The sequence below is a fragment of the Falco naumanni genome, chromosome 6 (assembly GCF_017639655.2).
Source record: "Falco naumanni isolate bFalNau1 chromosome 6, bFalNau1.pat, whole genome shotgun sequence".
Lineage (NCBI taxonomy): Eukaryota > Metazoa > Chordata > Aves > Falconiformes > Falconidae > Falco > Falco naumanni.
In genome coordinates this window covers 82726331-82742181 of record NC_054059.1, presented here as the reverse complement: position 1 = coordinate 82742181, position 15851 = coordinate 82726331, and the positions used below count along the sequence as shown (strand labels likewise).

Sequence of the window (15851 nt, the reverse complement as noted above, 5' to 3'; positions counted from 1 at the left end):
TCTGCAGTTTTATTCCATCCATTTTTTGCTTTATGGCCAGAAGTTCACAGACACACCAGAAATTCAACTATCGTTTTTCCTACTGCAGAAACAGTTCACTTACTTATAAAAATAGGTAGTAAATAAAAAAACCTATCTCAATTACCAGGGTATGTATTTAAGGGAAATAATTTTTAGGCATGTTTTCACATGCATATATCTCTCTATGTGTGTCTGTACATGTATGCACATGTGTAAACTTCTGTATACTTAAGAAATTAGTATCAAAGTATTGAAAAAAATCACAAACCAAAGAACCAATAAGCAATTAAAATATTTCAGCTTTGCTTTGATAATACATGATCCATAAGACATGATGTCATTCACAGTGATCTTGGTCAATTAGAAACACGAGTCATTCAAGACAGCAAATGTATCATAACTTATTATGTGTACTTCAGGTGTCATATTAAAATATTGCATGAACAATGTTTGTTGCCTGAGGTGAGATGTAAAATCAAATACGATTTGAAAAAGTATTTAGTTTTGGTGTCTTTGCATAGTTACTGGGTGTGTCAGCAAGGGACTTGGTGCAATGGAAGATCAGTATAAAGGAAAGGATCGCTAGACCTTAGAGATTGTGCCGAGGCTCCTCGAATCTTCATCATATTGATTTATGAGTTCGGTTTGACTTGGATTTTGCTAGTGAATAAACCAAAAAACAATGTAAGTTGGAATGGGTGTTTGGAGACCGTCTGGTCTATCCACCCTTCCAGACAGAGCCAGTTCCAAAGATAGACCAGGTTGCCTAGAGCTTAGAGTTGAGTTTGAATATCTACGAGATTATCAAGATTCTATAAATTCTCTGGGCCCCCATTCCAGTGTTTGATGACCATCATTGTGAGAGGCTTTTTTTTCATTATATTTGGAAATTCTTTCACTGTAATTTGTGTTTGTTACCTCTCATCTTTCTACTGCGCACCTGAGAAGAGTGTGGCTCCATCTTCTCTATAGCTACCATTAGGTAGCTGTGAACTGCAGTTAGATGACCCTTTGCCATGTCTTCTCCAAGCTGAACAAAGACAGGTACTTCAGCCTCTCCTCAAATGGATGATAACCCAGTCCAAACTCCTCAGGTTTCCAAAAGAAAGAAATGTTATGTACACTCTACAGGACCCTGAGGTTGTGTAGACCACACATTGGTTCATGCCCCACTAAGCAGCAGAGCACCTTTGAGTACCTTTGGAGTACCTTCAAAGCAAAACTTCTGGTTCACTTTCCTCTTAAGGCATCTAGTTTGCACACATGAAAAGCTCACTGCAAACTGAATCAGCATGAAGTCACGGGACCATCAGGGGGTTACTTCAAAACTACACTAATGCAATTGTAGACTTCACTGTGGATACCACTCTGAAATGTCAGTGTTCACCTGTGGGCAAAAAGGCAAGGCAAATGGTAGAAACTGAAGTGGAGAGAGGAGCTGAAAACAAAAAAATAAATTTGATTAGGGAGTACACTAATGCAAGATGCGTTTTGGACATTGCACACAATTCTAGCCAGCCCATTCCCAGAAGGCTGTAACAGAACTGAAAAAAATAAGATGAATGTACAACAGGAATGATTCACTGAAATGGCTGGATCCATTTGAAGACTTCTTCGACAGATGTGGTTGACAGAATCCCTCTTTTTATTGAGGGGAAAATAGACAGACAAGGGGGAGTGTAAGAAAAGACCACAGCATCAGTAGTGATGTAGAAAGGGGGAAAAGGTGTATTTCTTTGCTGTTTCCCGTGACAGAAAAAGCAGAGATGATCAGCTAGCAGGCTGAGAGCAGATAAGCAGAAAATGAATGCTACCTAAGGCATAATAAGTTTGTGGAATTATCAACTGAAGGTCCTGTGGAGGCCAGAAGTACAAGAAGATCAGCCAGAGTCACAGAAGAATGCTCAGTCAGGAGCTCTGCAGCCTGAGGGTCCAGAGACAGCCTTTGGCACTGGATGTCCCTAAACTGCTGTATTTTCCATCAGCTGGAAGGGTGTACAGGGGCATAACCATGATACACTTATCCTATTTCTGTACATTTTATGCTCTCTACTTAGACATCTTTAGTGGCCACTGGCCGCTAGGCCAATGGACATCTGGTTTAGTTTCTTAAGTCCATTCTGTGTTCTTATATTCTGTATTTATAGAACAGAAAATAAAGTAACTGGGAGTGCAGGGAAGCACACAGACGTTTTGTATTGCAATGGATTATGTTAAGCAGGAACAGTTCAATGTATGTCCCAAGACATTTGTCACATACCACGGTGGTTTAACGTATCTTACACAAACTGGAGTGTCACAAGAGGTATTGCATGAGTAACCTAGGATTTTCCAGAAGAAAAGCTTCAATAGGTTCAGAGAGAAACCCTGCTTTTTCACTGCGAAATGAAGAGCAACTTGATTCTTGTTGCATTAGAAGTCACCAAAAAAAAAAACCCCAAACCGGGTGATTTTTTGATTGGCTCAACGTGTGGCTGATAAGAGGAAGCAGTTGTCACTCCCCCTAAGAAACATATTATAAAAGAGGCTGTAAACCTTACAGCCAAAGCCTTCTGGAGGGAAGGGACCAAGAGCCGGTCTTGTTTGGCTTCTGGGCTTACCTGACACCTGGTAACTTCTCAGTTCTTTTCTTTCTTTCTTTCAATGTCTGCTGTTGTCTTTTCCTCAAAACCTACCCCCTCCACAAAACAACCCCCCAAACCTCTGCATTATTAACCTAAATTTTAGGTTACTAAAAAGGGTTAATCTAAGTTTTCCTGAAATTGCACGTTGCCTGTTGAATAAGTAGTTCAAATATGTGCTAATACCTAGAATACTTTGATAAAAATACTCTGCTTACTAAGTCCTAGGGAAAAATCTGGCTCGGTCAGGTTACTTTAGAGGTCTGTGGTCCAGAGAAATTAGCAATGTCTTTGATGGAACCCAGTATCGTTTTTTATATCTGTGGCTCTATGTTAAGAACTTTATTTCATTTTCAGAATTATTAACTTTGCCTGATTGTTTCTTCTGATATTTTCAAATACATAGAAATTTGTGTAAACTTTTAGTACTAATTTCAAAGCTGATTTTGGCCATGCTGTACCATTCCATTTGCAGAAATATGACATCTCAGCACAACCTCATTTCCCTTCCTTGCTTAAGGGAAGATAATTTCTGATGGATCAGAAGATTCTCAAATGCCAAGATATATGACATTAAATACCACTTCTTTATCCATAAGCCCCTTTCTAGGCTATCTAATCCCATTTTGCTGATATTATTTCAATTATGAACTCTTTCATTGAAGGCATTGCAAATTTCTGAAGTTTATAAGTTTGACTGTATATTCACCTTATTTTGCTTACTGTTGTTTATGTATTAGATAAAACATTTAACTAAAAATGAAATCATGATTGCAGTTTGGCTAAAGACTACTTGCAAAGTGTGAAAGAAATCTGAGTGATCAAACTATTAAAATAACTTAATGATCACATATCCTGAAAGCATGTTACCCTGTATAAATTAACTTTTCCCCAGAAATGCTGGCACAGCAGCCATGATTTCATATGGGTATTACTGGTTATTTTTGAAAGTTTGAAGAAAAGGGCAATAAAAATGCTATTTTGATTAACAAGCATTTGTACAGTTCAGAAGACTGTAGATCCCAGGGACTGTCTATCATACACCTTCCTTGGTCCTTTTCCCTACAGTGACACAGCAAATCTGCGGTCATGAAGATCCTTTACCTGCTCTTTTCTCTCCTCTTTTTGGCACTCCAGGTTTCTCCAGGTAAGATGGAAAATAGATGCTAGAAGGGGATTTTTGTGCACCTGAAGTAAACTTCCCAGCACATTTTAACCACTACTGGTTAAAATTGCTAGAAACCAAACAGGATTTAGTCAAACAGCTCATTGCCTGTGCTCCCCTATGAAAATGGTTTCAAGGGTGGAGAAATTACAACTTCTGAAGAAAAGTGATTTTTCACTTTTGTGTCTTCCTAAAAAGATTGTGCTAAATGCTCTGGTTTTAGATGCCTGAGATGGTGTCTGTGGTGGCCATGATCTTTGGATAACAGCACACTCAGCAGTGGATTGCAGATGAAAATGAAGCCTGGCCAACTCTTTTCAGATAGGAGCCAATATTAAAGCCTCTGGACCCATGACACTTTTCCATAAAGTAAAGGACAATGAGTCAGGAGGTTTCTATCATTCTCCACCTGGACTTGAAGGCTATACATTTAGATGCACTGTGAGCTAAGGATCCCATCTCTGCAAGGTGTAGACCTGCATTGTAATCTCACCTCTTACATGGCCTTCCAATATGGCCAAATTTGGGCACCAGTCCTCAAGGCAAGTTAGTGGTAAAGGCAGCTCAAGGAATGGGAAGCCCTGCTGGCGTTAGGGCTGCTTGCCTTGCCTTGCAGAATGAGAGGGAAGGAATTTTTTTTTGTTATTGTTGCAGGTTTGTCTTCACCCCGGCGGGACATGCTTTTCTGTAGACACGGGTCCTGTCACTTTGGAAGATGTCCCTTCCATATGATTAAAGTTGGAAAATGCTTTGGGTTCCGCTCCTGCTGCAAATTGTGAGTTTGACATTCACCAAGGCTTGTCTGCAGTATGAGCAGACAAATCTACTTTGCCTGTTCCCTTAACCCCAAGGTGCTATTGAGATTGACTGGATGTAAGGAAAAAACCTATTACACCGTGAGGACAGTCAAATGTTGAAGCAGGTTGAGCTCCACTGTGCTTTTTCTCCTGATATGTGCACCATGATCTGCCCCAGCAAGAAAGATAAAGCATGGTTGGAGATGTCAGCCTTGTGCTGTCCCAGCAACATTTGACCACTTTACAGCTCCTATGTCAGAGCAAAATAGCAGGGTTTGGTAGAAGTGGGTTGCTGTGCTCTATGGGGGGATTCCGTTATGCTGCAGAGTGCCATCAAATGTGTGCACAACACGTGACAGTGTTGTAAAAACAAATTATCATGTGAAAGGTAGCCTTCTATTTTCACTCAGGATTTCACTCACGCATTCACCACGATATAAAAGGATATCAATTTAATTCCCTACTTTTCCTGAAGCAATAGGAAAACACTCTTCTTACTCACAGGTATGAGTGCACAGGGCTGTCCCAGCATGACTACACATGACATAGGGTATTTTGAAAAGTATTTATACCCAAGAGGAAAATATGCATGGACTGAGAGTAAGTAGGGAGAGAATACAAGCAGAAAGATAATCTGAAGTTTTTTTTTTTTTTCTTTGTGCAGGCCATGGCGTGTATAAAGACTTCATGGAGTGTCCATTCAAGAGCGATGAAAATTTCTCCCAACCCTAGGAATTTGCTTTGAATACCCTTACTGCTAAAACCACCACATCCTGCTACAAAGCCTCATGCATCTCTCATTTTTATTCCAAGAAGCTTTATGATGTAGAATAAATCTAAATATATTCTGCATTGCTTTCCCTCCTTTTAAATAAATTGTTCTTGCTTAGCATTCACATTGCTGAAACATGGGTGTTTGTTGCGTGGGCTGAAGGCAATGATCCTACCTGGGTTTTGACACACAAACCCCAGAGGGCAACAATTTACTGTGCCAGCTGCTCTTTAATTTGAGTGTTTCGGAGACATATAGCTGTCCAGGGCTAGACAGACAGGGACTGAAGACCTTACCCTCCAGTACCAAGAGACAGTTTGACTGAAAGGACTCAGTTTCCCTTGGTGGGATATGTTCAGATGCCAAAATCCTTTATTTCTTACTATGCAGAAATATTTTCTTGGAGAAAGAGAAATAGAAATAGCTAGAAGCCCAGACACCTACCATCCATTAAAACATCAGCATGTGAAGACTCTGTGTTCTGGCTTCTGGAAGATACTCGTGAGTATCTCAGGAAAGATGTAAACCTATTTTCTTTTTTTTTTTTTTTAAATACTGCAACAATTTATAGCAGTTCTTTTCTCTCCAGAAGTTGTTTGTCCTGTAATTTCACAGCAACAGTTGTAAGTTTTGGTGGAATTTTCCAGCCGTCCCTCTGAGAAGGTGCATAAAAGACAATAGGTGGAGAACAGATTATACTGGTCTCTCTTCATTAGCTCCTCTCCCACTCCCTCCACCATATGGCACACTCCCTTCAGTTCTCTCTTGGGATACACACACTTCTGAAACATTCAAGAGGCGATTCTGTTTGCCTGCCTCTTGCAGTGTTATATGTCCTATGACTATTCTTTGCACTTCCTAGCAGGGAACAAATTTATCCTCAGGTATCCCACCCAACTTCTAATCCTCTGTGGCATGATTTCCTATACTCAAGTCATGGTGATAGTTAACATAACTCAAAATCTTTGGAAAATGCATGTTTGGGGGGCATCCATGCCTGGACAAGTTGTAGACACAGCCTGGTGCTAGAAGACTGTCTGGCCCTGTCATGCAGTGGGACAGTTGTCAGGGCTTGCTCATACATCAAAGGGGGCTGAGAGGGTACTGATGGCTCTCAGAGGGAACGTATCCAGAGGAGGTATTCAGCATGGAACATGGCCATGCATTCAGACAAAATCTCGTGCTTCAGGACTCTTCTCAGTGCATTTACAGCAGCTAGATTCTGTCTGCCATCAAAAAGCAGTTCAAAACTGATAGGGCAGATTTTAGAAAAATGCCTCAAAATGTTTATTTCGTCTTTTTTCTTCTTTGGTGTAGGCTGTAGACTTGCTTTCTATCTGACACGGCAAAGAGAAAAGTGAAGAGAATGCATAGGAGGCTTATAGTCAGAAGCGAGTCCAGCACTCTGTATCAAGACTGGGAAAAAGACACCATAACAGACACAAAGCAGTGAAAATCTGTGCCTAGAAAACATCAGGGTGTTTTCGGTTGTCAACATGACAGAAGTCATAAATTTTTCTGAGAAATGCAAACATACAAAGGAATTAGCTTACAGAGAACACAGTTGTTAACTATTACTTAACCAGCAGATAACCAGGTTTATTATATTATATTTACTTCTAGCTCAAATGCATTACAAAAATGTAACATCTAGCTTGCTGTCCCTTGTAGGATTTCCTACACTAAACAGTGTTCAATGGTGTTACTGAACTAGACGCAGAAGGTCCTTAAAAGATCTGGTTTATGACAGTTAAAGTTACAGATTTTAACTTTTACAACCCTGTAATAGACTGGACTTGCAAGCAGTCTTGACTCTTCCACAGCAGCACATGGCAGAATACCACACAGAACTAGAAATGGCACTGCTGCCAATGTCCAAGCAACTGAAGCCATCCCCACCATTCTGTTGGTTCTCCTGACTCTATTGCTTGTGATGGGAGCCTAGCCACTGCTGTGTTTGTGGCCACCCAGATGAAATCAGAGGAACTGAACCCCCTCAAATGTGTTGCACATGGTATATGTTGTGGAAGGTGTGGTATACATACTTCACAGGTCACATAATACTTGGTACTGAAACACTTCTTGTCTCAGCCCCTCTTTCACCTCCTGCAGTTCTGCCTGAGCTTGTCCAAATGCTTAATACTCCCTTGAGTGGCACCGCTTGGCAATGTGACATTTGATAGTCATGTCTGGGAATGAAGTGTGCACTGTGGAAGTGAAGGACAGGAAGTGTCATTATTTCTCAAGACAGCAGGTGTTTGTGGGTAGCTGGCCACCAGCTGTTGAGGTTTCTCTACAATTCAAAAACCGAAATTTCTTGATGATTTTCAAGCCTCCATCTTTACCTTGACAAAAATTCTGGCCTCAGGATACTGCTTGTTATGAGTGGCCAAATGTCACCCCTATTCTGGTCCTTGTCCTTGGCAGCCACAGGCACCAGCAGTAGCAGATACTTACGGAGTTCTGTGCTGGGCAGTATGTCCCTTGGGTGGGCACTGCCCTTCCTGGAGGTCCCAGACTCCTCATCATATTGATCCATCACACTGTAACCCTCCTTGTTGCAGGCCCTTCTGGGAGCTATGCTGCTCCACACCCCATCCCACCACACAGCAGGGAGGGACCTGCCTTGCCCTCATCAGCACTTGAGCAGATGCCATGGCAACCCCCAAAGAGACCTTTGTAGAATTTAGAGGGAAATAGATCTCCCAGGCTGGCTGTCCAGTTGCCCCTCAAGGTTACATTTCAGAGGGGTCCCATGGATCAGATGGGTAGTCCTGCAGGGAGTTAGCAGGGTGTCTTCTCCTCTCCATCCATCTGGAGACAACCTGAGTCTAGACTAGCTGCTCTCACCCTTCCTACAAAATGCCTCTATGATTGTGATCCACCTGTGAGTAAATGTGTGGGTGTATTCATGAACGTGTGTCTTCATAAGAAGTGACTCTGGTTGTTCTGGTGGAGGAATAGGCCACCTTCAGCCATCGTTGGCTTTCCAGCTGGGTATGCAGCACTTGGCAGAGATGCTGGGCTTCTGTTTGCTGGTATTTGTTTCCATCATGTTTCACTGGGTAACTTAATCCAGCTCTCACTTACTATGATGATGGCTCTATGCTCTTTATTTTTCCAAATCACACGACAACATTAAAAAAGTGTCTGCAGTTTTGACTTCAGGGATATAGCTTGGCAGCAAAACTCTACCGAGTGATGGAGTCATTGAACAGAAGGGTCAGAAAAGGTTTTCATTTTCTGCCTTACTCAAAAAGCAAACTCATATGTACCATCAGGAAGAAGAGCATGGAGGTACAGTTTTTGCCATCTCGACACAGCTGAACATCCCTCCTAGGGAAAGCCTCAAGCCTTCGGACCCTTGAGTCCAAGGGTCATCTCGCAGGAGACATACAGGGAATGTTCTGTGCTCACTGCAGAGAGGTTTAGCTGTCTGTTTTCAAAGCCAGAATTTACATGGAGCTGTGTGTAACAGTGCTGCATGAGAAAGAGCTGTGATAAGCCGAACTCATCACTTGAGAGCAGCTTTTAAGGTCAATTTATTTCCCCTGGTCCTTGCTTGAGCTATTTGCTAGCTTTGACCCTGGCTGTACAATTTGCTGACCAGCCTTCCCAGTTTAAAACTGGAGCTGCCTCACTGCTACGAAGCCAGACTCCCCAGATGGAACCACCTGGCCTCGCTGCTACCTGACAAGTATTTTGGTCACACGCAGACCTGCACATAGACAAACATACATGTTCACCTGCAGCAGCAGCAGCACAGCTTCGTGCGTTGGTTTGTAGAAGGGCTGAGGGCAGTGTCTGATGGCAGAGAGCGGCAAGGCTGGTCTCATAGTGTCCAGATGGGAAAAGAGGAGGAGGCATCCTGTTTCTTCCCTGGAAACCAGAAAACTTTAAGATATAGGTTATCCCCAGCAAGCTTGCAGGTGGCACCAAACTGTGTGCTGATATGCGGCTGACATGCCAGGGGTTGTGTTGCCACCCAAAGTGACCTCAACAGGCTAGCAAAATGGGCTGACAGGAACTGTTGATAGTTCAACATAGAGAAGTGCAGTGTCCTGTACCTGGGGAGGAACAGCCCCATGCACCAGTATATGCTGGGGCCACACAGCTGAGAAGCAGCTTTGCAGGAAGAAACTGGGGGTCCTGGTGGACACCAGGCTGAATATAAGCCAGCAATGGGCCTTTGTGGCAAAGGTTATCCCAAAAGAATCTTGGGCTGCCTTAGATCAACTATTGCCAGCAGGATGAGGGAGGTGATCCTTCCCATCTACTCAATGCTCCTGAGGTCACACCTGGAGGACTGTGTCCAGTTCTGGGCTCCCCAGTCCAAAATAGGCATGGAGGTACTGGGAAGAGTCCAACAAAAGACTACTATGATAATGAAGGAACTGGAGCACTTGTCCTACGAGAAAAGGCTGGGACTGTTCAGTCTGGAGAAGAGAAGCCTCTGGAGGGATCTTACCAATGTATATAAATACCTGAAGGGAGTGTGCAAAGAGGACACAGCCAGGCTCTTTTTGGTGGTGCTCAGTGCCATGACCAGAGGCTGTGGGCACACCCTGAAACACAGGAGTTTTCCCTCTGAACACCAGGAAATACTTTTTTACTGTGAGGGTGAACTGAGCACTGGCACAGGTTTCCCAGGTAAATTGTGGAGTCTCTATTTAAAAACCATCTGGACACAGGCCTCAACAACCAGCTCTGGATGGCCAACTTGAGCAGGGAGGGTTGAACCAGATGACCTCCAGAGGTCCGTTCCAGCCTTAACCAGTCAGTGATTCTGTGATTCTGTGAAACTACATGTCTTTATTCAAGCTGGAAAAAGCAGACTCTACCCAAGCAACACCAGGCCCATGATGGGATATCTCCAACCCATGAGCACCCAGCAGGAGCAGAACTTCCACTCCTGCTGTCACACTGCCTTGGGATGGCAGAGGCAGGATGGGGAGAGGACATCACGAGATGGTTCCAGCAGCCAGAGGGGCAGGCAACCTGCTCAGAAAGTCCAGGGATTCATCACGGTTTCCTGCATAAGAAAAGCACAGTATATGGTCACCAGTATTTCTTTCTTACATTCCCTCTTTGTCTACCTCCAGCCTCTCTGCCATTTCTAGTATAAGGACCTGTAGGAAATTACTGGGCAACCCCTCCTCCCAGTATTTATTGCAGATGACTTGGACATGTGCTTTCCTTAGTGATTGCAGTCTGGAATCCAAGGCTCTTTAGAAACCTCAAGGAGATGGTCCTGTGCCTCACACTACACAAAGATCAAACTTCAGTTTCCAACAGCATGGGAAAGTCTTCATGAAAGTCCCCGGTCCGATCTCACGGGGCTGACGGGGGCTGGGAAGGTGCTGGCTGAATTTGGGCTTCTTCAGCCCGGCACAGGGCAGGCTCAAGCAGCTTTACCAAGGAACTTTAAACTCTCCTCCCCTGGCCTTTGCCTCTCAGCATGGATGCAGGAGGGTGCTATCCAGCAGTACGGATACAAAGTGAACAGCGTATCTATTTCGGCCAAGCAAGCAGATGGACAATTCCTGAGTGTTTGACTTTAGAACTTACTTTTTACAGCAAACCATAAATGTTGAACACCTTCCAAAGATGTAATAAGGGTGATAGCAGGTCAAAAAACTACAGACTCCCCCTTCTTGCTTACATTGATCTTCATTTCCTGGATCCAGAGATGCACCTGTACAGTGTAACAGTTGAAAGGAAAAGGTAGTTTGGGAGAATATTCTGTAAATTCAGAAGGGCTGGCACTCCACTAGGATTTCAACCCACCTTGTGGGCCAAGTATTAAAATGACCATAATTGCACCTTCAAGAGCAAGTTAACTGTTGAGAAGGACTATCAGCTAAAGCCCTGAGGCACAGGTACCCCTGGCCGTTTCTGGTACAAAGGGATATTTTCCAACCTCCCGCTGTCTCTGCAGAAGGACTGGCTCATCCATAAAGCTTTGACTAGCTCAGCCAGCCTGGGGTAGAGGGCTTTGATATCACAGAATCACACACATCTAGGGGTCCTCCAAAGGTGCTAAGTATCTGTGATAAGACAATGGACTTCCCATTCATATTTTTGCCTGAGCGGGATTAGGCTGCATAGGCTGAGACTTCAGCGATTGCAATGGGAGCTCACCCTCCAGAGCAGCAGCTAAATGCCCAGTGTGGAGCCCAGAGCTCAACCCCTCCCTAACCCACAGAAGGAGTCAAGCTGTTATTCCTGGATGGCTCTCTCCACACCAGCCCCTCTGTTCTCAGAGGAAGGGGCACTGTGAGAGCATACTTTGGTGTGTCCCATTGCATAACTTCTTATGCTGGAGCAAAGCCACAAAACCATTTCCTCCTTTAAGCATCCCTAAAAAGTATGGTCGCTTCCTGCATGATGGAAAACCCGGCTGAGGGGGGTTCACACCTCACCCCATCTCCCCCTCTCACCTGCAGCACCCTGGACCAGCAGGACGAAGAAGGGGAAGAGCACATACAGGAGATTCATGGCTGATGCCTCTCACAGGTCTTCACCTTCAGGGGAGATACCAAAGCAACAAGGGCACTGGGGGACCCCAGGTAGTGTTGAAGCCTAGGCAGGGTGCTATACCAAACTGCAGATGTGTTATCCTGAACAAAAGAAGATGGTGTTGTCTGTTGCCTACTGACAAGAACAACAGCTACATATGCAGCTTTCTGAATAGCCTGCAAATGGTTCAGGAAGTTTCAGGCAATGCAGTACCTAAACACATATATTTCAGTCATCTTCCTTAAGCTTTCTCCCAAACACAGACTAAATCTTCAGTCTGGTGATCTGTGCTGTTTTAAGTAAAAAGGCAGCTGATGCTATTAAGAGAATGCAGTCAGAAAACTTAAGTACCTTGGGCCTTACACGTGGCACACTTGTCTCTAAAACAGACCTAAATATAAATACTATATAGTTTGTAAAAATATAAATAGGGAAACAGAATCAAAGGGAAATAATAGGTATGCTTTCCACTGTACTCATTAGATAAGGGTTACACCTAGTGTCTGTGCTCTCCTGCTTCTGCGTCCCCTTACCAAAGGCAAAGTAGAGAAGGTTTGCACACTTTGGAGATACTTGTGCCAATGGCCAATACAAGAGCAACAGTAAAGCTAAGTCATGAAATAATTCTGTGCAGCAGGTCCCCAGTTAGGAACAAGAAGAGAAAGAAATGTCTCAGTGTCCAAAGATCAGGAAAACACAACCTTTCGAGTTAACTGAAGGCTGAAAGAATGGAAACTGTACTGCTGAATGGAAAGTGGCTCCTCCAAGTTATAGAATTCCCACTATCCCAAATAGAAGACCCTGGTGTCCCTCTTCAAACACCACAGAAACTTTCCAATCTCCTGTGCCAAGTTTCCCCTGTTTCAGCAGATTCCAAGCTCTAATTGGAAAGGATTTGTATTTTCAATTTATATTTTTCTCTAGAAAGCTCAGATACATCATTATGTGAACAGATATAACCAACCATTTAGATGGTTCCACTATGATGGAACTTCAACAGAGAGATTGAATGGTGGTCAGCCTGAAAGACAGCCCATAGTTACTTGCCTGACAAGGAAGGTCTGGGTCTTCAGACCGCTACAAACGTGCCAGGGATCACTAGTACCCAGATGCCCTTGGGGTCAGGGAATACCACTTTGCCTGAAACACCCTGGTTTTATACCACTGCTGCTGGGTGAGACATGCTTATTCCTATGGCCACATCTCCCCTTGGCCAATCAGAAAGTGACCCATCTGCATGGGGAAGATGTGGTTGCCATCTTGAGGTTGTCCCTCCCTGTGGCAAAGGGAGAGGCTGAGATGCCTCCCTGGGGCTGTTGCAAATTTCACCGTTATCCTCATGCAACACCTCTTGTGACACCCCACTGCACAGCAGGCACACGGGCTGTGGTGGCTTAGCATGAACTGCCAGAATTTGACAACAGCAGCCAGTCTCAATAAGGTTTCCCTCCTTTCCTCCTCCAATCTGACAAAATAATCAGTTAGCATGGAATGTGCAAGAACATAGAACTGTAGAGTGGTTCGGGTTGGAAGAGACCTTAAAGATCATCTAGTTGCAACCATTTGCCATGGGCAGGGACACCTTCCACTAGACCAGGTTGCTCCAAGCCCCGTCCAACCTGGCCTTGAGCACTGCCAGGGATGGGGCACCCACAGCTTCTCTGGGCAACTTGTGCCAGTGCTCACCACTCTCACAGTGAAGAACCCTAATATCTAATCTAAACCTACCCTCTTTCAGCTTAAAGTCATTCCCCCTTGTCCTGTCACTACATGTCCTTGTGAAAAGTCCTTCTCCAGCTTTCTTGTTGGCCCCTTTAGGTACTGGGAGGTGCTCTAAGGCATCTACAGAGGCTTGTCTTCTCCAGGCTGAACAACCTCAAGTCTCTCACCCTGTCATCATAGCAGAGGTGCTCCAGCCCTCTAATCATCGTAAAGGCTCTCTGGACTCAGTCCAACAGGTCTATGTCCTTTTTATGTTGGGGGCCCCAGAGCTGGACACAGGGCGGCAGGGGAGTAGAAGGGGAGAATCACCTCCCTCAGCTTGCTGGTCATGCTGCTGGTGACGCAGCCCAGAGTAGGGTTTGCTTTCTGGGATGCAAGTGCATATTGCAGGTCATGTTGAGCTTCTCACCAACCAACACCCCCAAGTCTTTCTCCACAGGACTGCTCTCAATCCAGTCTCTGCCCAGCCTGTATATGTGCTTGGGACTGTCCCGACCCATGTGCAGGTCTTTGTACTTGGCCTTGCTGATCCTCATAAAGTTCACATGGGCCCACCTTCCAAGCCTGTCACAGTCCCTGTGGATGGCATCCCTTCTGTCCAGCTTATTGATCACACCACACAGCTTGGTGTCATCAGCAAATTTGCTGAGGTGCACCTGATCCCACTGTCCATGTTGCCAACAAAGATGCTAAACAGCACTGCCCCTGAGGAACACCACTCATCACTGGTCTCCACTTGGACATAAAATCTTTGCTGCAATAATTTGAGTGTGACCATCCAGCCAATTCCTTATCCACTGTGTGGTCCATCCATGAAATACATGTTTCTCCAGTTTAGAGACAAGGATGTCATGCAGAACAGTGTCAAATGCTTTGCACAAGTCCAGGTAGATGACAGCAGTTGATCTTATCCACCAGTGTGGTAACGCCATCATAGAAGGCCACCAGATTTCTCAGGCACCATTCACCCTTAGTGAAACCGTGTTGGCTGTCACAAATCACCTCCTTATTTTCCATGTGCTTTAGCAAAGTTTTAAGGAGGATCTGCTCCATGTTCTTGCCAGGCACAGAGATGAGACTGCCTGGTAACATGAGGAATATTATAAACTTTGTTACCTTTCAAAATTATAAGAAAGGGTTTATCTCTGCTTATATTTGAAATGTCAACAAATGTTTTGGAAATAACATACTGATTGCTGCATGCATTTATGAGCTGATGCTCAAATGCACACATATATCAGCATCCACTTCACTGCTTCCATGTAAGTCATGTCATATCATGGGCAACAGTAAGTATCATTTATCCGTTGATATTACTCCTTTTGCAGCTGTTTATTCTCTAGCTCCACTGTATTAAACTCATGGGTGGGTTACTTTCCACAACACCATCAGTCAATCAGTTGCTGACATACTCATGCTGACATACGTGTGCATCGAATAAGACATGTATTTAACTATACGGGGCAAAAGCCTACGCTTGCAGAAATGTTGAGGTCACTGGCTGTTGACAGAGAATAGTCTTGCAATCTGTTTTTCTGAGGCAGGCAGAGAGGCAAATACCCTCTGATTTCTCCCTGCTGGATGACACTTCTAGACGTTTCCAGGTTGTGGTCCATGAGACCCACTGGAACAGTCACCTTGAGGAAGAGCTGGGCAGCAAGCCTGGGAGACCTACATCCCCTCCACGGCCTGAAAGGATGTCTGTGGGGGCTGTGTGCAGGATCAGGCCCCATCAGGAGGATTATTACAGAGATAGAGGCTGTGGGACTGGTAGAGGGCTTGATGCTGTGGGGCTGCCACGAGGGAGGGAGCTGAGTAGTGACTGCATTTGATGGACATGGAGGTCCCATTCCAAATCAGAGATGGTAATTCTGGGGCCTCTGGGTTGGGTCACGTGTGCAGCTGTGTCCATACCCACACATGGGACACACCACCCAGCACAACCCTGAACAAGAAGCTGTGGCTGCCAGGGACAAGGGACACCCGTGTCGGGCAGGAACAGGACAGGGCTCCCACTCCACATGAGGGAGCAGAGCAGCTCCATCACACCCACAGCAAACACGCTGGCTCCCAGCTCCCACGCAGCTGCCAGGCAAGAGCATCCCCGGGGACAGCCATGGTGGTGACCCCCAGCACCCCAGGCACTTCTCCTGCCACCAACCCACCACCACCCCCAGGGCCAGCAGGCACGGCACACCCTCTGTCACAAGGAAACGGCCACATGGCACACCCAC

At 44.8% G+C, this 15851-nt stretch overlaps 1 protein-coding gene across 1 annotated transcript; it reads left to right on the top strand.

Moving 5' to 3' along the window:
* The first annotated feature begins 2523 nt into the window (after positions 1-2523).
* LOC121090546 (antimicrobial peptide THP2-like) lies at positions 2524-5500 on the top strand. Its single transcript, XM_040599178.1, is given in 4 exon segments — positions 2524-2631; positions 3711-3789; positions 4462-4586; positions 5269-5500. Coding segments are annotated over 3 exon segments (348 nt in total). The 5' UTR covers positions 2524-2631; positions 3711-3731; the 3' UTR covers positions 5434-5500.
* The last annotated feature ends 10351 nt before the right edge of the window (positions 5501-15851 follow it).